General features: G+C 41.5%; 1 protein-coding gene across 1 annotated transcript in view; it reads left to right on the top strand.

The window, feature by feature from the left end:
* TLL2 (tolloid like 2) overlaps positions 1 to 23,000 on the top strand; it is a 124,889-nt gene that overhangs the window by 57,437 nt on the left and 44,452 nt on the right. Inside the window, exons 4-7 of the mRNA XM_040486021.1 lie at positions 10,039 to 10,194; positions 12,910 to 13,027; positions 17,346 to 17,524; positions 18,522 to 18,627. Of these exons, the coding sequence (XP_040341955.1) occupies positions 10,039 to 10,194; positions 12,910 to 13,027; positions 17,346 to 17,524; positions 18,522 to 18,627 (559 nt within the window). The remainder of the gene's footprint in view (positions 1 to 10,038; positions 10,195 to 12,909; positions 13,028 to 17,345; positions 17,525 to 18,521; positions 18,628 to 23,000) is intronic.

Here is a 23,000-nt window from a genome sequence, read left to right as displayed (position 1 = left end):
GAACCTTTCACTTTCAGTAACGGTTCCTAAGGGCTTTGTGTTGCAGGAAATAATAATGGAATCTTGTTTGCACTGGAGACCACAAACTTGGGTGCAAAGCACCACTCAGCTCCCAGACCCCTGAATGTCACTAATGTCAGTATATCTGGGTGTAACCACTGAACCTAACTGTAGGCATTCTCTCTAGCCTGTCCCCGAATGCAGACCTTGACAGTGATTACTGAAGCTCGCATTGAGCCTTTACGACTGCAGGCATTTGACATTCATTACCTGGTTCAATGCCCACAACACCACCATGCAGCAGGAAACAAGACTCAGAAGGAAGGAAGAGTGGCTTATCCAAGGCCACACAAGTAGCAAATGGCCGCATTTATCTTGAGCCTAAGTCTCCCAACTTAAAACCCCCTGCTCTCAACTTTTGGGCTATATCAGTGGTTCTCAAACGTCCCTGTGCTTTTGAACTACCTAAGAGCTTTAAACTCTCACATGCCTGGACTCCACTGTAGTTGGACCGAGTTGCCACCTCAGGGCAGGGGGCAGACACCAGAACTTTTAAAAAGCTTCCCAGTTGATTCACACGTGCAGCCAGGTTTGAAAACCATCATGCAGAATAATCCAGTCTCTGCTTTCACCGAGGGGCTACTCTTTAGTCTTCCAAGGTTCCCAGGCAAGGTATGAATTTGCCCATCACCCTGGGGTGGGGGTTTTGCAGATGGCTTGGCTGTCGGGATGGTTGCGTCCATTGTGGGGGTGACCAGTTAAAAAATCGAAAATTCCTAGTTCCTCTCTTGAGAAGGCTGGGTCAGGCCTGGTTCTGTTTATGGCACACCTGTGCCTTCTTCTGGAGATGGAACATTGAATGGCTGTGGCCGCTGTGTTTTTTCAGAGAGAATAGGGTCCACTCCCAAAGCCAGATAATTTAAATGGACTTTATCCCCCAGCCCACCCCAACCCCCAGTGTGTTAAATCCTTTCAGATGCCCCCGAGCTTCTCTTCAAATGTAGGACTCTTGGCCATAATAAATAACTACATCCTTCTATGTGGACTCCAATTCCAGATAGTAGTAATCCAAGAAAATCCAATAATGACAGTTGCATTAAGATCCTTCTTCCAGGCTAAGCAGAACATCTGTTTAGACATATTTTTAATCGGCAAATGCTTCCTGTGTTGAGTCCTCGGCAAATTAAATTTCTCACTGGACCGAGGGGGGAAGCTGTCATTCAATAACCCATCTCTGGAAATTACACCCCAGTCTCTTTCCAGGTGCACTTAAGATTTTCCCATGCTGACTTGGCTGCATACCGGCCCTAGTAATACGAGGTCACATGTATATATAGCACAGCTTGTCTGAGAAACATGGGATGTGGTAGTGCTGGTCCCTCAAATAGAGAGCTATTTCTGCCCATTCTGCAAAGGAGACTTGGCGGCAGAAGAAAATTAAGAGACTTGTTGAAAACCCTACGGGAAATGAATAACAAACTTCCACTTGCTACATCGCTGCCTGTGATTACTTAAGACGCGATGATTCTCAGGATTGAAACGTTAAGGGCGTTAGGGCTGCCGACATTTTGGAGGGGTTTCCGCCGCAGAATTGTTTGGACTGTAGGGCTGTTTATTTTTAGAATAACTCATCCAATTCATTCACTCAAAACACAAAAGCACCTGACTGTTTACCACCAACCAGGCACTGTGCTGGGTGTGAATAGAGTGGTGAACAAGCCGGCCACAGTTCCTGCCTGTGGGGGCAACTCAATTTGAAGGCACTGAGCTGCGACTTGTAGTCGAGGGTTGGGATAGCCAACTAGAGTATCTGCAGAGGCCTCGCAGGTAATGTCAATGGGTGAAGTGGGCTAGATGGGACCAAAGAAAGGCGGGGAGAGGTTCTGACAACCAGAAAAACATGTCTTGGCTATGGTAAGCAGGTACTGCAGAACTCGAGTGGGTTATAAATGAGGGGACATGGACCCAGTGTTGCCACATCCTTCTGTTTTTCATGAAAATCTGTATTCTTATGTGAAATCCCTTGATTTTTAAAAGTTGGCTTCTGAAGTGATATTAAACAAAAAAACAAAAACCAGTGTGGGCCAAGAGTGTCCAAGCCAAGCAAAGCACATCTGCGGGATGGGTTTATCCCAAGAGCTGCAAGTGTATGACTTCTGATCTAGAAATTCTACCAGTAAAACAATTATTTTTAGGTTTAAAAATGTATTATATGCCAACCTTCTTGTTTATATGACTAACTGAATTAGCAGGAACCCCTATACAAATACAGAACTGCTAAAAATAGTATGGAACCTTTCCACCCTCCTGAATAAAAGATACACAGTTAAGATCAAAGGACAGAAAGGGAAATTTCCATGATCAGAAGAAATAGGGAACACAAACCCATAAAATTAAGCCTCAGATGGTGGTAAGACTTTGCAGAGGACATTCAAACCGGGCTAGGATTTGGGGAACAAGGGGCCTATAAATAAAGGAGATGTGGGCTTGGTCCCATGTGAAGCAGAAAGTGAATACTAAGATCTTGCATAAAATGAGCACTGTCAAAGGGCTTCATATTCACTAAAAAAGAGAGAATAGAAAAGCTCTGCCCAGTGGCTAAGAGGAGTGGCAAGAAATCTTGCTATCTTTCCTAGACTCTAAGTGTGGCTAAAAAAAAAGAAAAAAAAAATCTTCTATGAACAACTGAATCCGAAAGCCTGTTCCCTCTACAGGTATAAGTTCTCAAATTACATTTCCTAAATATGGAAACCCTAAACTTAGAAATTAACTTAAAAATTGATCTAGGAACCTAGAATCCCAACAGCCCTGAAAAAATGAAAAATAGGGTCACATTCATAGTTGATGGCATCGAGGGCTCCTTCAGATAGAAATGATCTCCCCTAAAAGTGAACTTTAAATAAAAACATTAGATACACAAAGAGTTAATCTATGAAGGAGAATCAGCAGAGATAATAAATTGGTGAATTAGTACCCAATGATACAGAAATAATAGAACAGTCTGAAGGAGATTAAATAAGTATATGTAACGTGTCTAAAGAACCAACAGAAGAATTTGAAACTATAGTAGGGAGGGGGGAAAACAGGCAGATTAGGAAGCTACTAGATAGGTATGTCTTAGTGTTGGTCCCAAATAGAGAATTATTTCTGCCCATTCTCCAAAGGAGAGTTGGCAGCAGAAGAAAATTAAGAGACTTACTGAAGACACTATGGGAAATGAATAGCAAACTTCCACTTGCCACATTGCTGCCTGTGATTACCTAAGGCACAATGACAGGTGACAGAATGACCATTAAACTATAAGGATACCTTCTGTTGGTAACAATAAAGACCAAAAGACATTGGAATACTATCTTTGAAGTGCTGAAAGAAAAATATCTCGCAGCTTAGAATTCTGTACTTTCCCAGCTAAACTTAGTTTCCAGGGTGCAGATAAAATAAATTGAGTGAAGATGAAATAGAGTGAAGATAAAATAAACTGAGAGAGTGTATGGTCATCATGAGAGAATAATAAAAGATGCATTTCCACGAGGAAGATTTGAGATGTGAGAAGTAGCAGTAAGCACAGAAATGGTGTATATGAAGGCAGATATAAATCTGCATTGCAAACAAACATATCACTGGTAATAGTGACTAATTTGGGGCCTTAAAAGCAAGTAAACAATAACATGAAAAATTGGAAGTTCTGTTTACAAATTAAAATACTTTAAGATCCTTGTATTCTCAGAATGAGAATGGAGATTCTGATTTCTTCAGATCTATCTTATAGTTCACTAATTCTTTGTACTTTGTTAAGTCCAGCATGAATGTTAAAAATCAAAGTCAATACTAAAATAGAAAGGAGACAATGGAAATAAAAAGTAAATATAGAAAAATATCTTAATCCTATAGAAAGCAATAAAGGAGAAATAAAAAGAAGCAAAGAAAAAGATAGCAGATAGTGACCACACACAGAGAGAAGGAAATCAGCCCAGGTATATCAGTTATAAAATAAGTCTAATTCACCTGTTAAAAGAGAGATTCTTAGATTGAGCAATAAGAAAAAAAATGTAGCTATTTGATGTTTATAACAGACATAACTAAAATCTAATTACACTTATATGCAAAAATCCTCAACAAAAATATTAACAAATCAAAACCATCAATGTATAAAAAATAATTATACACCATAATCAAATGAAATTAATCCAGGCATGCAAGGTTCAATATTTGAAAATCAACCAATGTAACCTTACCATAGCAACAAGCTAAAATAGAAAAATCCCATAATCATATCAACGAATACAGAAAAAGCACTTAACAAAATCTGACATTCACAATAAAAACACAGCAAGTTAGGAATAGAGAGAAATTAACTTGATAAAAAGCATCTGCCAAAACCTTACAGCTTATATCTTACTTAAAGTAAAAGACTAAATACTTCCTCTAAAACCAGGAACAAGGCAAGGATGTCTGCTTTCATGCTCTTATTCAACATAGTTCTGGAAGTTATGGACACTGCAGTGAGGCAAGAAAAATAATTAAAGGCATGAAAATTGGAAAGGAAGAAATAAAACTTTCTATTTCCAAATGACTCGTTTGTGCATATAGAAGATCCGAAAGAATCTAAAAACAAAAAACAAAAAACAAATCCTAGAACTAATAAGCAAATTTAGCAAGATGGCAGATACAAGGCCAAAACCCCCAAATTGCTTACATTTTTTAATGTTTATTTATTTTTTTTAGAGAGAGCACGCACACGCGCGAGCGAGCAAGTGGGAGAGGGGCATAGAGAGACAGAGACACAAATCTAAAGCAGGCTCCAGGCTCTGAGCTGTCGGCACAGAGCTCAATGCGGGGCTCCTACTCACAAGCAGTGAGATCATGACCTGAGCTGAAGTCGGACACTTAACTGACTGACCCACCCAGGTGCCCCTACATTTCTATATACTAAGAATAATCATGCAGAAATCAAAATTTAAAACACAATACCATTTGTAAGCACTCAAAGAAAATGAAATACCTAGATATACACTTTTTAAAAGTTTTATTTATTTACCTTGAGAAAGACAGAGACAGTGTGAGTGGGGGAGAGGCAGAGAGAGAAGGAGGGAGAGAGAGAATCCCAACCAAGCTTCATGCTGCCAGCACAGAGTCTGACATGGGGCTCAAACTCACGAAACCGTGAGACCATGACCTCAGCCAAAATTAAGAGTCAGATGCTTAACTGAACGAGCCACCCAGACACTCCATCCTAGATATACACTTTCAAAAAACATGTACAATGATTGTATACTAAAATTACACAAGGCTGATGAAAGAAATCAAGAAAGACCTACATAAATGGAGAGACATACTATGTCCATGGGTTGGAAGACTGAATATGGTAAAGATGCCAATTATCTCCAAATTGATCTACAGGTTTAATGTAATTCCTATCAAAATCCCAGCATGGTTTTTGTTTTTGTTTGTTGGTTTGGGTTGGTTTTTGGTTTTTTTAGACATAGACAAACTTGTTCTAAAATCTATATGGGCAGACATAAAATTTATATGAAAACATAACTAGAACAATCATGGAAAATAAGCCTAAAAATGGGAGTAATCACTCTACCAGATACTAAGGCTTACTGTATATCTACACTATGTCATATTAGCAGAGGGATAAACACCAAGATCAATGGAACAACATAGAGAACCCAGAAATCAACTCACACACCATATAACCCAACAATTCCTCTCTTAGGTATTTATCTCAGAGAAATAAAAACTTATCTTCACACAAACACTTGTATATGAATGTTCATAATGGCTTTATTTGTAATGTCAAGAAACCACCCAGATGCTTTTTACCAGGTGCATGGTTAAACAAACTGTGGTGCATGCATACCATGGACTACTACTCAGCAATAAAAGGAAACTATTGATACCTAAAACAACTCAGATGAATCTCCAGAGAATTATGCTGAGTGAGAAAAGCCAATTCCCAAAGTTATGTACCGTAAAATTCCACTTATATAATATCCTTCAAATGACAAAATTTTCTAAATGGGGAACAGATTAGAGTTGAGAGTTTAGGGATGGATGATAGGACAGGGGCAGGGAAATATGATTATACAATTTCAACATGAGGGATCCTTAGGGTAATGCAGCTGTTTAGTATCTTGATGGATACACAAACCTATACATGTGATAAATTCCGTACAACTACACACACACACACACACACACATACACACACACAACAATATGTGATGCTGGAGAAATCAGACTGAGATCAGTGGATTACATTAATGTCCATATCCGAGTTGTGATATTGTACTGTAGTTTCATAAAATGTTGCTACTAGTGGAAATGGTGTTACACAGGATATACAAAATCTGTCTCTATTATTTCTTATAACTGCATGTGAATCTACAAGTATCTCAATAAAAGTTTCAATTTATAAAAACTATTCATATACAATAAAAAAATTGAACCTCAGTATTACGACCATTGCAAAATTTCTTTTATTGTTTGTTGTGGGAAATGTAATTTATTCACAGAATAACGCCTGTTGAATGACTCATTTAAAAAAAAAGCTTAATTACACAGATCAAAAATAAATGAGTGGAGAAAAGCTATATGAGGCAAACACTAATCAAAATAAAACTGATACAGTAATATCAATATCGGCCAAAAGAATCTTTATTATGGATGAACATTATTACAGATAAAGAGGGTCATTAATGATGAAATAAATAATTCACTAGGAGCCTTTAACAATATTTTACTTGTGTTAAAAAGCGTAGCCTTGAACAATATAAAGCAGAAGTTAAGAATAAAAGAGAAAATGACAATTCACAATCTTAGTTGTCAGGGATGCTTAAAGCACTTTTCTTGGTAACTGATACACCGAGGAGCCAAAATATTTGTAAATAGAATGTGTGAACAACATATGTAGCACCCCTTAACTATCAATTATGGAAACTGATGCGCATTATCCCAAGGACATATGGAACATTTATAAAAATCAATCACATACTGGGCTACAAAGGAAGATTCAAACTACCAAAGAATTGATACCTTGGAGCATGGACTAGTCATCTATGGCCAGGAGGCCAAATCCAGCCTGCCATCTGTTTTTGCAAATAAACTGTTATTGGAACAGAGCCATGCTCATTCATTTACATATTGTCTATGGCTGCTTTCACACTACAGTGGCATAACTGGATAGTTGCAACAGAGAATATATTAACCACAAAACTTAAAATATTTACTGTTGGCCTTTTACGGAAAAAAGTTTGCTGCCCACCCCCGCCCCTGCCTTGGAGAATGGGTTCTTAGAACACAAAGTAATGTTAGAGATTAATAACACCCACAGAGAAACAGATGTTTAGAAGTTAAAAGTCACACTTCTAAATAAGTCAAAGATCAAAGAAGAAAGTCTAAATGGAGCTAATAGAATATATCAATGTCTGATATTGAAATGTGCATGTCAAATGATAGAATTCGGGTAAAGGGGAACTCAGAGAAATTTTAGCCTTAAAATGTTAGTATTAGAATGTAAGAAGGATTGAAAATTATGTGCCAAACACTCACCCAAAGAAGTCAGAAAAGGATGATCAACTGATTTGTTAGGAGAGTGCCAAGACAGTTCTGTAGGGGAAAAACTAATTTTTTCAACAAATGGTGCTAGAAAAACTGGATATCCACACGCAGAAGAATAAAATTGGACCCTTACCCCAGACCATATACAAAAATTAACTCAAAATGATTAAAGACTTAAATATAAGCACCAAAACTATAGAACTGTAGGTGTAAATAGATATAACATAGATATGAATCTTAGTGAGGTTAGATTAGGCTGTAATTTCTCAGATATGGCCCAAAAAGCATAAGAAATAAAAGAAAAAATATGGATAACTAGGACTTCATCAAAATTTAAAACTTTCATGCTTCAAAGGACACTATTGTTGGGGCGCCTGGGTGGCGCAGTCGGTTAAGCGTCCGACTTCAGCCAGGTCACGATCTCGCGGTCCGGGAGTTCGAGCCCCGCGTCGGGCTCTGGGCTGATGGCTCAGAGCCTGGAGCCTGTTTTCGATTCTGTGTCTCCCTCTCTCTCTGCCCCTCCCCCGTTCATGCTCTGTCTCTCTCTGTCCCAAAAATGAATAAACGTTGAAAAAAAAAATTAAAAAAAAAAACAAAAAACAAAGGACACTATTGTAAAAGTGAAAAGACAACCTACAGAAAATATTTATCAATCCTATGTCTGATGAGGGTCTGGTATCCAGAATATATAAAGAATAATTATAACACAGTAAAAAGACAATCCAATTAAGACATAGACACAGGATTTGAAAAGACATTTCTTCAAAGGAGATATGCAAATGACTGATAAGAACATGAAGAGCTGTTCGGCATCATTAGTCATTAGGGAAATGCACATCAAAGCCATAATGAGACGCCACACCACACCTGTTAGGATGGCTAAAATCAGCAAGCTTGACAATAGCAAATGTTGACAAGTATGTGGAAACACTGGTACCCTGGTATGTTGCTGAGGGGAAGCAGTCTGGTAGTTCTTCGAAGGGTTAAATATAAAGTTACTGTGTGACCCAACAATTCCAGTGTTTCGCATATACCCAAAAGAACTGAAAACATACTTCCACACAAAAACGTGTATGTTAATGGGCATAATAGCATCATTCGTGATGGCCCAAAAGTAGAAACAACCCAAATGCCCATCCGCTGAGAAACGGATAAACACATGTGGTATATCCACTCAATAGAATATTATTCAGCCGTAAGTTACAATGCGGGACTGATCGATGCCACAACACGGATGAACCCTGAAAACCTATTAAGTGAAAGAAGGCCAGACACAAAATGCCACATGCTGCATGATTCCATTTATGTACAATGTCTAGAATAGGCAAATCCATAGAAACAAAAAGTGGATTTACTGGTTGCCAAGGACTGGTAGGGGTGTTGGGGGGAGGGTAGGAATGGGGAGTGACTGCTAGTAGGTTTCTTTTTGCGGGGGTGAAAGTGTAGAGTTCTGCAGTGGTGATGGTTGCACGACTTTGTGAATATACAAAAAACCACCAAGTCGTATACCTTCAAAGAGTGTCTATTAGGGTGTGTGAATGCTATCTCCAGTTTTTAAAAAAGAGAAGAAGATAGAAAGGAAACATCAGAATAAAATAAGTGAAAATGGAAGGAAGTAATAACATACGTAAAATTAATGAAATAATAAAAAAATGAAAGGGACCAACAAAATCAAAAGCTGATTTTTAGGGAAACGATCCAGAAACTAGAGAGCAAATGCTCCAAGTGAGAATCGTGAGGGAATCTGAGCAAGCAGCCTGAAAACAAAATCTTACATTGTCGGAATGACCAAGAAAATGAATGTGGAGTCAGCTCTTTGGTTGCCATAGGTTTGAGCGATTTTATCCCACCTGTCTATCTCTGCTATTTCCGGGAGCCACACCTTGGACTCAGGACCTTAACAGAGCCTTCATTTCTTCTGCACGTTTCTCTCTGAAAGGTCCAGTTGTGCCAAGAGACTGGGAGGAGTTGGGGATTTTCTGAGGCTCAGCTTTTTCCAGGGGGTTATCTTGCAAAGAGTTTATTTTCCCAGCATCACCGACTGGTTCACTCTGTTTGTCAGACTGGCCAAATCGTTTTCAAACTTTACAACACTGATGGGTATTTCATCAGGGCAGGGGACTGGTTCAATAGTTTCCTCGGGTGTTCCCAGTGCTAAGAAGAGAGCACACCCCTAACTCGGCTCCTTCCCAAAGGATTCCTTGTCCGGGCAGCTTGAGTCTGAGGGTCTCTGGCTGCCCTTTGCCCCACAGGGCCTGTTCAAGACTTCCAACAAGCCAGACCTGCTTCCCTCAGAGGCCTGGCACCCTTACTAACACCCAGGGGTTCAAAACCCTCAACAGACCAAATACCCCCTGTAGAACACAGGTTCTTCACACCCCCCTTTTTATGGATTCATGAATAATACAGTCTTAACCATAATGTACAGAAGGAATTCAAGGCAAAGTAAATGGCAGCATGCCTCTCTTGCAGATGGCCAGGAAAATGCTATGCTTCTGCAGAGCCCTGGAACCTCGAATGCCAGAGCTGAGACCTTTTCTCCACGTGTCCGAAGAGCCACAACCTCGAGGGCAGAGAGGATATGGCCTGGAGGGGTCATCCCCTACGTCATCGGAGGGAACTTCACTGGTCAGTGGTCCCAGATGAGGCCTCCTTTGAGGCTGGGTGCTGTCTCCCTAGCTTGACGGTGTCCTCCCAGGAAGAGTCCAGGTGGAATGGAGCAGATGCTGGGACCATAGCAGTCCTACTTGCTAATGCTCCATTGTGCACTCTCAAAGGTGATCACCTAGTCCCCAAGGCTTCGTGCAGGGCATGACATAGGGCCCTGGTCTTGAAATATAGGCAGAGGTTGCACAATGGGTATGTGAGCAAAGCCCTCCAGACAGAAGGAAGCTGTGAGCGGCTGCACAGGAAGGCTTACCTGTGTTCTGCCTGGATGAGAAGTCGGGACCACCCCCCACCCCTGCAGCACTCCACACGGTAACCAGAGTGGCCAACCCTGGCTGGGCTGTGGCACCTGCCAACAGTACACCCTGGGGCAAGTTACTTAACCCCTCCATGCCTCAGTCCCCTCTTGTGCAAATGGGGATGATAATATTTTCTAATCCATAAGGTTGTTTTGAGAATTAAATGAGTTAATTTAGATAAAGCACTTAGAATAGTGCCTGGCACATAGTAATATTTGCTATTGGTATCATTATCTTTAAAATATGTATGTCAGCCAGTGGCTTCCCATCACTACAAATGAAGCTGAAACTCTTGACCATGGCCTCCAAGGCCCTCCTCCAGGCAGCCCTTGCCCCCTGTCCCACCCGGTGTCCTACCCTGTTCCTCCTCTCTTCTCCCCAGTTCCTGTGTGCTGGCCTCACAGGCACCTTTCCTTTCTGGAACATGCCCATTTCATGGCTGTCCTAGCACACCTGAACTTGCCCTGTTTGCCTAGAACATTCTTTCCCCAGACCTTCTCATGGTTTCTTCTTATCACCAGCACCTCAAATCAGATGGCATGTCCCCCCAAAAGCCTTCTTTGCCTCCCTGATACCCCCAATACTCCCACGAGCCACTCACTCTCAGCACCCCACTTTCTAGTCTTTGTAGTACTTCCCACTACCTGAAATGCTTTGACTTTTATTTTGTTTGCCTGTTTTTTGTCTCTGCCCAATTGTTGTGGGAGCAGGGATCTTTTTTTTTTTTTTTTGGTCTTGCTTTCATTCTTATATCTGCAACGATTAGAACAGAACAGTAGCAGACATTCAACAGTTATGCCCATAGCAGGCCTGTGGCCAGTATTAGTCAAATGCTTGAATGGAAAGCCACATGGAGCTGCCTCTTCCAGGCTCTCAATTCTGCCAGCACCTACAAGTCGGCCTACTCTCTGTGGTTCTGTGGCTTCTGGGGGAGGCTGTTGATGAGGCAGCTGTCCCAGAGCCACTGAAAACCACTGATGGGTAAAGGCACTGTGAAGACGTGGATGACAGGGACCTGGGAGCTGGCGGAGAGCACGGAGTGCCTCTGGGCCACCCCTCCTCTCTCCTGGCAGCGTCACTCATGAGACAGTAACCCAGGATGCTTGCCGGATACTTAAGTAGGTGCTGGTGATAAAAAGGCCAAGACTTCACCTCCAGGAGCTCCCAGTCCTACTGGGAGAAAAGGAGCGTGCCTAATGGATTTGAATGTTGGAATTTTGACCAGCTACTCACCTTTGGTCTTTGGTGCTTACCTGTGTTCTTTCAGAGCTGGTGTGCTTTTCTGACCAAAGATGTATATAACCTTCATCAAAATCAGCTAATTTTATAGAGAGAATTTTCTTTATGTGGTGGTTTTTGTTATTCTGTAATTAGTGGGATTGCTATTTTGGTGAGTGAGCTATATAAACAATTTGAACTAAAAGTGTCAAGATGTAAAAAAAAAAAAAAATGGACAGCTAGGTGACTCTTTATTCTATATGTGTGCTTTTGGGGACAACAATTTGACCCCCACCCCCATGTCTTCCAGGCTATGACGGGAGCCTCCCCAGTGCTTTGTTTGTTTGCTTTTGTCAACAAGGTCACTCTAGAACTCAGAACCCACCCCTAATCATCATTTGTACTCCCCAAACCACTATTTTTTTCTGGATTCTTCTCATTGTTTCTAGCAAAATCAAAATAGTCTTCTTTATCTCAGGCTGATAGATTTTTTAAAAAGAATACTTACCGACTGCAAGTAACTATCAGCCACAGTTTACAGCTACTTTGTTGTTGCTCCCAGACAATTAACTTATTGTTCTACTTTTCAACACATTTCTGTTCAAGGAACTATGAGGACATGTTCAGAGAAAGTATGAAATCCATCTGTTTTCAAGGCTTTGTAGAAAATGAGGTGCAAGGATCCACCAGAAGACAGTGCACGCCCATGCAAAAGTAGCATGAATGTACATGAAAATAAACTTTTTAGAGCATATGGACATACACTCCTATAGATATAAAATAAAAAGAGGCTGCAGAATGCAGTACTGGTGAGCTCCTTCAAAAGCCTAAAATTTCCAAATTGAATAACCCGAGTAAGATTTTTCTAAAGCTTAATTAAGTACTTTCCCTTCACAGGACAAGTTGGGGAGCTTGGGATATTCTGACCATCTATTTTTACTCTCTTTTCCAATCCACAAGCCCTTACTGAGTTCTGGTGATTCGGGAAAGTTATATCCTTAGCAAGGGCAATCCTTATTCCTAGAGCATTTCTATCTTGGGTCACCCCAACAAGTTCTTTTGATCATTGGAACGAGTGTTGTAAGTCAGCACGCCTTACAGCATCGAAGGAAGGCACGGACCTATCAGTGAAGTGATGAGCCTTGCCCTGTCATTTCAGGAAGCCAGAGAGCCATTTTTAAGCAGGCTATGAGACACTGGGAGAAGCACACCTGTGTGACCTTCATAGAAAGGACTGATGAAGAGAGCTTTATTGTGTTCAGTTACAGAACGTGCGGGTAAGTAAGTGAAAGCAAGGCCGTCTCAGAGGAATCAGAGGCAGACAGATGGCTTGTGAGTCTTGAGTTTTCTCTGTACAACCAAATCGTTTCAAGGAGCTGTAATAAGTAGCAATCTAGAGTTTGTCAGAAACTCCCCTTGCCATCAATGAACTCACAATCTGGTGACAAAGTAGGTGGGTCAATAAGAAGACTCTAGGAAGACAAGGGGTCTGGATCTCCTGTCATGGGAGCAATCGAAGGAATTGGGGGTGTTTTGTATGGAGCAGTGGTTCTGAACCAATTTGAGGTCAGCAATCCTACTGAGAACCTGATGAAGCTATGGGCTTCCTCATGACAGATATGCATTTATGCAAAACTCTGTGGGTAATTTTATGGGCTCCGTGGGCTTACAGACTTCCTCCAGAAAACACAACACACAATAAGATGCCTGGATTTTGATTAAGCTTTTCTGTTATGCCAATAAATGTAAGTGTGATATACTCTCTCACTGGAAGAAAAAGTTCCCCGTTCTGGTTCAAATACTTAAACCCAACTACATGGCGTATGCATGAAATGACTACTGGAAAAATGACCCAGAAAGGTTTACATGTAAAAGGAAAGAAGGCATACAGGCAAATGCTAACAAAAAGAACGTTGGGATCATAATTTTAGTTATAGACAAGGCCTTTTTTGTTTCATTCCTGTTTTGTTTTGTTTTTAAAGTCAGAAAGTGTTTTAAAAAAAAGGTGAGGCACTTCATAATGAGAAAGAGTACAAGCTACAGTGAGAATATAACTGTCATAAATCTTTATGCACCAAATAGCATAGCATTAAGAGTCATAAAGCAAGCCCCAGGGAATTCAAGGGGAAATTGACAGAAACACCAGCAGCAGGCGACTTTATTTCATTTCTGTCAACTCAAGTAGATCAATGTCAAGTTGACCAAAAAATAAGTAGAGATCTGTTGAGGACTGGAAAAATGTAATTAAGAGTTGATCCTATGGGTCTATCAGATTCAGCAATCTGATAACACATCTTTTCTTTGTAAGTGCATGTTGAACATTTATAGACATTGTCCATCTATTAAGCATTAAGAACACCTCAATGAGTTCTCAAAGGCAGAAACAGCATTAAAATAGGCTCTGATTACAAAGCAATGAAACTAGACATAATAACAAAAAGTAGAATGAACACGCCTGCATTACCTAGTAAATGAAAAGCTCTATTTTTTGTTTAAAACTCTTAGATCATAAAGAATTCAGGATTGATATTATAAGATGTCTAGATAATAAAAGCCCTGCAATTCTAAATTAAAGAGCTATGGCTAAACCTGTGTGTGTGTGTGTGTGTGTGTGTGTGTGCGCGCGCGCGCGTGTGTGTGTATCCCAAGAGTCCACATTGAATTAAACTGATAATTCTAGAAGCATTTCTGTTAGAATCAGGAACAAGGCAAAGGTGTTCATGATCACCACAATTATTCTACATATTTTGGGAAATACTAGCTAATATAGTTAAATAAGAGAAGGAAACACATATGACAAGTATCGGCAGGAACAAGGCAATGTTTGCATTGTTTGAAGTTAATAGGACCGTGTCTAAAAACCCAGAAAAGCAATTGAGAAACTACTAGAAACAAAAGGAGACCCTATTAAGGTGACTCATTACAAAAGTAGTAAACAAAAAATTACTTTTCCTTATAATAAAACAATCTGATACACTTCTGTAATGGGAAAAATATCACTTTAATAGAGACATAATAAATAATATCTCTAAGAATAAACCTAATAAAAATGCAAGAATGCTCCAGACCTGTAAGAAGAAAATGCTAAAACTCTAAGGACACTTAAAAAAAAAGTAAAAATGGAAATGCATACCACTTCCTGGTATGGGAATATTCAACATTGTAAAGATGCAGAACTCCCTAAAATAACCTATAAAAGCATGCCATTTGGATTCAGACATCTACATTTATGTATATGTGGGCATATGTGTATATATATTTCAACAACTTAAATAAATGGCACTAGAGTTTATCTGGAGGAACAACCATGTAGAAATAACCAACAGAGAAGGAGAGAGACAGAGACAGAGAGAGGGAGAGAGAGACTGAGGCAGAGAGAGGGATATATATATATATATATAGAGAGAGAGAGAGAGAGAGAGAGAGAATAAGAAGAGAAAAATAGAGGGATATATAGAGAGAGGCGTAGAGAGAGAGAGAAAGGACACAGGGACAGGGGGATGGAGGGATGGAGGGAATTATGGGGAGTGGTCTGATGGTCTGTTCAAACATCTAGGATGTAAAATGCAAATGAAGTTAGTAATAATTAAAACCATTTGGAACAGAACAAAAGAGTTTAAAGTGCATATGCCTATACATGAATTTAGGTAGCATCTTAAATGAGTGAGAGCTGGATTAGTCATTTGGGATATTTTAATACTGAGATAGACAGCTTGTTGTGAAAAAAATAAAGCTGGATTCCTACCTCACTTCTTACATCAAAATGATTCTAGCTGGATCAAATATAGTAAACATTTTTAAAAGGAAAAATAAAGAAATGAAAAGAGATTTAAAAATTATTTTGAAAATTTTATTATTTTATTATGAGAGAAGCAAGAGTGGATTTTATTGATGATCCTGGCAGGTAGATGGCCTTTCCCAGCAGGATGTAGGAAAGTGAAGACCTTCCATATATTGAAATTTAAAAATTATATGTGGTGTAGACAAAACCAAGACAATACATAAACAAAAAAGCAAACTGAGAAACAAAGTGAGAAAAATACTTGCAATACACTTGACAATCAAAAGACTTGTTTCCTTAATTCACAAAGGGTCCTTATATATCATTTGTAAAAAGATGGACAGCCCAAAAGAAGATGGGGAAAAGAGGTGATCACATAGCTCACAAGAAAAAAAATACAAATGTCATAGAAAACATGGAAAACTATCCAATCTCGATACACTGAAATACCATTTTTCACCTATCCAACTGACAAAAAGAATTCGGTAAAGCCAGTGTTGGCCAGGTTGTATGGAAATAGGGCTTTTAAATATATCATTAGTGGGCATATAAGTAGACCCAACATTTGGGGATTGCAGTTTGATAGTATCTATCAAATCTCAAATGTATGAACCCGTTTATCTCTCAATCCCAATGCTACAAACAGGAGTCCGACCATTTATTTGTCTTGCTTGTTGTTATTTGTTTGTTTTGTCTTCCTCTCCCATAAGGCTTTAACTAATAAAAATTGGAATCAGCCCAAATGTACATTAATAGGAGTCAGATTAAAGAAAATTTAGTACTTTGTTGCTTTGAAAAGAATGAAGGAAGTCTGTATGCATTGTTATAAAAAGATCTCTACATTAAGGAGGAAAAAAGGTAAAAATTAAGGATGATGTACATAGTGCATTTTATAATAAAAAGTATACTTATCTAATTTTCCTGAAGGATATCCAAGAAACTGTTAACAATGGTTATCTTTGGATGAAGGGATTAGAGATGGGGGTGAGAGACTTAATACTTGACTCTTTTGAACACATACTTCTAAAAAATGTTTATTTACTTTTTAGAGAGACAGAGCACACAAGCAGGGTAGGGGCAGAGAGAAAGGGAGAGACAGAATCCCAAGCAGGCTCCTCACTGTCAGCCTAGAGACCAATGTGGGGCTCGAACCCACGAACCATGAGATCATGACCTTTGCCTAAATCAAGTCAGACACTAAACTGACTGAGCCACCCGGGCGCCCCAGAACACATATTTCTTTTAATGTTTGATAGAGGTTAGCTGGGTGATAGAGGTGGTGGGGTTGTGGGCCATGTTTATTTCTTTTCTTATACCTTTCTATATTAGGAATAATATATAATAATATGTTAGGAATAAATGTTACTTGAAAAAGCAATTTTGCCCAGAAGGGGAGTCATTTCTTAGGCTTCTCTGATAAGGGTACCATGCTTTACAGAAACTCAGCTGACTCCTTTCCTCGTCATCAGAGATGATTCAGGAGAGACTTGGGGGTGCAGGGTTGGGGAGGGTATGGTCTTTATTCCAGGAAGAGAAGCCTTATCTTCTTTGGGTTCTCAAGTGGATCCGTGACCACCAAAAAGGAGAACAATTTTTGGAGGGAATTTCTGTATTGGGAGGTAACTTGGACAATGAACGTGCTCTCAGCTCTGAATATCTGTTTCTTTTAGATTAGCGTGTGTGTGCGCGTGCGTGCATGTGTGTGCGTGCACACACACACGTGCACGCACACACACAATCACACACATGGGGAAGGGCATTAGACTCTTCCTATTCTCTGAGCGGCTGACCTGGGTATTTCTGCCACCGTCCAGCTGTTGTTCCTATGTTGGGCGTCGAGGAGGAGGCCCTCAGGCCATATCCATTGGGAAAAACTGTGACAAGTTTGGCATCGTGGCACATGAGTTGGGCCATGTGGTTGGGTTCTGGCATGAACACACTCGGCCCGACAGAGACCAGCATGTCACCATCATCAGAGAGAACATCCAGCCAGGTAAGGAGCCAGTACCGAGTCTGGAAGCCACTGGCCAGGAAGATGGCATCCCCTGGGTCAGGCAGGGTTAAAGGAGAGGGGTTTCAGGGACCCGACGAATGCTCATTTGTTAAGTAAGGAGGCAGCAGCCCTACTGTGCAGACATTTGTTGCTAGCACTGCCACTGTTATTTGTGGCCCTTCCTGGGAGGTCATCTGCCATAGCTTGTAGGTTACGGCAGAAACGAAATGACTTTTCATGTTGTAAAAGGACAATGAAATCCAACTCCGTTTCCTAAAAGGAACAGAATGGACCAGAGTAACTGTTGCAGGATCAAGGCTGAGAAGCCAAAAAAAAAAAAAAAAAGAGTTCTCCTGGTTGCTTTTATAAGAGTCACTTTTGCTGACGTCAGCAACACATCCTTTTGAAACTGAAATACAATTAGGACACAAATACAAGTAAAAGTAGTATTTTGGCCTGGAAATGTTCTGCCCCAAGGCAGGTAGTGTCTAGACTAAAAACAAAACAAAACAAAACAAAAAAAAAACAAAGAAAACACCCCACTTCTTATATTAAATAATTTTATATAGAAGTCTATGTTGAGCATGAAAGTAGCTGGTTGAATAATATGTTTGCCTTAAAATGCTTTCAAGGTCTGAATTGTGAACTATTTGGGATTGAACTTAACTCTTTGATTTTTCTTTTGTTCTTCAGTAGCAAGATCAGAGATTTTTTTTTTCTAAGTTTTTGAACGATCAGATTAATATCGAACCTGCCTACAAACAGTATAAGAGTTTCCAGGGGCACTTGGGGAGGGGTTGGGTGGTGGGTTGGAAGAACAGGGCTGTTTGAAGTTTCAAATTTCCAGTCTGTTAAAAACAATGAGAACGACCGCAACCCTGTTATTTGGGCTAACAGAGCTCTCAGAAGTTGCTATGGGCCCTCCTTCTCCCCCCTCTGCCTCCTTTCAGGTACCTGCCTTGGTTTTCAAAGGCCTTAACAGAGTGTTGTGTCACAGGTCAGGAGTATAATTTCTTAAAAATGGAAGCTGGGGAAGTGAGCTCTCTGGGAGAAACGTACGACTTTGACAGCATCATGCACTACGCCCGGAACACCTTCTCAAGGTCGGAATCTATGCTTATGCCTCATCTGTGTTTTACTGTGCCTGCCGCAGGCTCGGGTCGGATTCCTGGAGGTCTGCAGAGAGTGGGTCTCTGCATGCTCTTAGCACAGTTGGCCTGTCTGTCCTTGAAATACAGTGGCCTCTGGGCTGCAGTGAAATATAATCTAATCAGGTTCCCGCTAATAAGATTGAATCCCATTGTGAAGCTGGTGTTCCATCATGCCCTAATGTCACAAGCAGCAAACTGGAAAGGGGAAATTATCTAGAGGTTGGCCGGGATAATAACTTAGGGGCTCTGTGTAAAATTTCCAGTGGGTGGGGGAGTCTTCCAAAGCACGTCCTTGATGTAAGCCTGGTGGTGCTAACCAGTTCCCTTAAAGAGGTGTGGTTTATTGAAAGCTAGACCATATGAGAGCTGGGGGAGTTGTAAATCGTGGATTCATTTTAGAGGTGAAGAAAATGAGGCTCCAGCCAGCTCGAGGGCACACAGGTAGCTGGGGTCAGAGTGAGAACAAAGGTCCAGGTTTCCCGCCTGCTGGTCACACTTGATGGGAGCTGGTGTACCCAAGTATAGCTGGGGCCAGTGATTTACAGCCGGCATTGGTAGGATCTGTTTTGATGAGTTATTGCTGTGCTGGACTGGGTGTGAAGTATTTCCAATATTTCCCTTGCTTCTAGACCATATGCGTGTTGTGTATATAGAAGTGTCCCCCAACTAATCCCAGTTTTGTGGGTGTTTCCACTCTTGAGTTAGAGGAGATACAAGGCATATGTTCTCTCACTTGCCACTTTTTTCTCAGTTTCGTCTTAAAACCAGCTTGTTTGCTTTCTATTTATTTAATTACTCAAAAACAAAAGGTTCGATTGGGTTTCCAGCACGTACACAGGACAAGAAGCAAGTAAATGAGGAAACTTGAGGATGGGGGAGGGGAAAATAAGGGGAAAATAAGATAGCTGCATGGAAGCTTGGAATCAATTGCCTGTTCAGAATATATGTCAGAAAGTCACGCACACTTTGGTCAGACTGGCAGCAAATCCTGCCCTGTGCTTCTTAGCAGTTATTGCAAGGAAGGAAACAATCCATTTCATGAGTTGCCATGTCCATAAAGATCAAAAGAAACCATTCCTTCAGGAGACACACAGCTCTAGGGAGTGTACCCAGGGCTCATTGGCTCTTGGGTAAGCCTGCTGAAAGCATGCTGTTGATGAGGTCATGGAACTGTGGGAAAGAGTATCCAAACCTCAGCATCCCATGTTCCCAGTTGTAGCGGGAAGGTGGTGCTGTCCCTCTGGCCACACAGCTGATTTAGTTATGGTCACCATCCTGCACCCAGGGGGAATCTCTCCAGAGCTCTAATAGGGGGAGTTTTGTCAACGTCAGCATCTTTGAACAACTGGCATGGGAGTGACTGACCCTGTTTTCATTACTCTTCTCCTGGCTCCTTGGCAAAGGATATGAGGTGCACCATGTAATGAAGAGACCACTGGACTGAGAGTCAAAGACTGGGTTCCAGGCCTCGTGCTCTCATGCACCGTGCTATTGAAGGAGGTATAGACAGTAGTTAGGGATAGCTTTGTGCTGGGTCAACTATCCACGTCCTTGGGCATCGGTTTCCTCATAGGAGGGTTGGACTAAATGTTCTTTGAGCCCCTTCCAGCTCAAACATTTCCTGTTGTAATTTCTTAATCAGCGCAGGTGGGCAAGGCACTGACAGATGTTTGCATTCATTGCCATGTGGACATTTGAGGCTTCCTCTTCCATGTTGGGAAAGGAGACTTCGAAGGACCTACTCTGGGGGTCTGTTGGGGGAGTCGAAGAGACAATGGGTGGGCAGGATGACAGCCCACCATGAAAGGTCAGAGCAGGGATGCTTGGGTGTGGGGGCTGTGCTGCCTTGAGGGTTTGGGAAATGGTGTAGGAAAATCTGGGCCACATTACATCAGCCCCAGAGATGGCAGGCTGCTGAGTAGAGAGAAAGTATTGATTTTGTAGAGAATCACTGTCAAGTTGGCCCAAGTGAGAAGGTTGTACTTTGGGTCTTGTTTCCATAGCTGTCATGACTCTTCATATTGCTTTATAAGTTGTCTATTAATTATTCTTATAAATTAATCGAATCCTATGTACCTGTTACATCCCCCTCTGGCTCACTAGACTGAGATCTTTGAGGGCATCCTCTTCTCTCGTCTCCAGCACCTACCACGGAGCCTAGCACAGAGTAGATATTCAATAAATATTTCTTAAATGAAAAAATTAATGGGTGGATCAAAGGAGACAGGGAGATCTGCAATGCTGGACTCGGTGAGGGAAGAAATTTCCATTATCGTCATTGCATTTCTGTCCACATTTCCACAAATGTGGTGGTCACTTCATAAGGAGAATCTACAGGCGTCTCCTGTTCAGGGGGGGTTGGGGATGAATTACTTCCAATGGGCTATAGGAACTGCACTGTCTCATTGGTGCCTGCCATGTGCCGGTTATTAGGAAAAGCTCTGAAACCAAAGACCAAGGCAAGAATGCAGTGTCTTCTGGGACCAGCATTTCTTTTCTTGTTTTTCTTTTAAGAAAAATCTTTTTTTTTTCCTGTGATCTCTAGCTCATAATGCCATCCCTGTCACCCCTCAAAGAGATAACCATTAACAACACTGTTGTCATTGTGGAGCAGTTTATCAGCACTGACCAGTAGAAGCCCATGGACCAAACCCATGAAATGATAGTTCCCCACCAAGAGTACCCAGAAGCCATCAGAGGGAGATTGGTGAGGGGCAGCACATGGGTGTGATAGGCGGCTAGGTAGAAGCACAGCGGCTCCCATGAAGGCTTGGAAGGGAGGCAGACTTCTCCTTCTGCTACCATGATGTCATCTATTGCCTCAGAAGAGTCTACCCCCAAATGTCATGGTTTATAACAGCAACTTATTTTTTGTGACATTGTGGGTCACTCTGGCTCATTCTTCTCTGGTTTTGCCTGGGATCATTTCCACAGCAGTAGTCATTTGACAAAGTGACTGGGCTGAAAAGTCCAGGATGGCCAGTGCCATGTCTGGCCATTGTGCTGCCTGTGCACTGGGGCCCCCCTGGTTTTCCTCCCTGTGGCCTTTCAACTTCTCGCAGGCTGGACAGGGCTCCTCACTGCACTGGAACTCAGAGCTCCTAAAAGACAAGCTGGGAGGCCACAAGACTCTTAAGACCCAGGCTCTAGAACTTGCAGGACATCACTTCTGTCACATTTCAATGGTCAGAGCAAGGTACAAGGTGAAGGCTATGTACATTAGGAGGTGCCTCCCATTATTTTAACAATCTACCATAGCTATCTTCTCACCCCTGCCCCAGGGTTCACAACGATGTTGGCAAAGCTATTTTGTAGCAAGTGGATACCTTCATCGTCTTTTCTGCCAACTTTCTGCATGGATTTTCAGGAAACTACTTTGTTCAGTGGGACATTTAACAGTGGCATCCTTACTAATGGTCTTTCCTGGCCCACTTTTCATCAAGTTTCCCAGTCCTTAAATCCACATCATTACTGCTGGCCACATATCCCCTGGAGCCAGCCTGTGCATCGTCTTTGAGTTTGAAAAAGAGCAGGAAATGGTTTATAGAACATTTGCTCATCTGGAGGCAACTACTCTTCCAGCTGATGGGAAACCCAATCTTTGTGTATCTTTACAATTGATCTGACTCCTTCCAACTTTATTTTCTGATTTATTGCAGTCCCTCCCTCTCCCCCTTGGTTGGACCTCGGCTGCGGAGAGTGATGTGTTTGGAGGTTTCGTTGGGCAAGGGTCTAAGAGCTGGGGAGAGAGATCTGTGGTACAGGGGCATCTTTGGAGAGTTCAGAGCTGACAGCTTTATTCCCTAAAGCATCTGCCAAACCCTTTCTTAGTTTAGCAGAGTGTCAGGGCTAAGAGTTGTCCTACATAAAAGAGGGATGTCACTGCAGCGGTTCATGCGGGGGATGCCTCTTGTAGTAAATATTTTCCAGAGCCTTCCGTCTTGCTGGCAGCTCAGGGACATGTCAAGGAGGGCGTCCCAGTCCCAAAGAGCTATCTGAGTGTGGGCTGATGTTGTTCCTGCTGTTTCAGTTTTTGAAGTCTCTCACATTCCTAACTCTATCATTTATCTAGCACACATTAAAGCCTATTGTTCCTTGGGCAGTGAGAACACTGGCTGGAAGGAGGAGGATGCCGGGAGATGGGCTTCTGGCCTGCCTGGGTTCCAGGGCTGGCTCTCCATTACTAGCTCTGTACTCTGGGAGAATCACTTAAGCTCTGCAGGCTTTTTATCACCGGTGGGGAGGAGACCCTAATAATTGCACTGGCCTAGGGTGTTACAAGGACTAAACGAGATGGTGCATGTAAAGTGCTCAGGCCTGGTCCT

This window comes from Herpailurus yagouaroundi, unplaced genomic scaffold (genome assembly GCF_014898765.1).
Source record: "Herpailurus yagouaroundi ecotype Mexico unplaced genomic scaffold, PumYag 163, whole genome shotgun sequence".
In the NCBI taxonomy this organism is placed as follows: domain Eukaryota; kingdom Metazoa; phylum Chordata; class Mammalia; order Carnivora; family Felidae; genus Herpailurus; species Herpailurus yagouaroundi.
The sequence above is the reverse complement of the archived record's forward strand: the minus strand, read 5'-3'. Positions and strand labels throughout refer to the sequence as shown.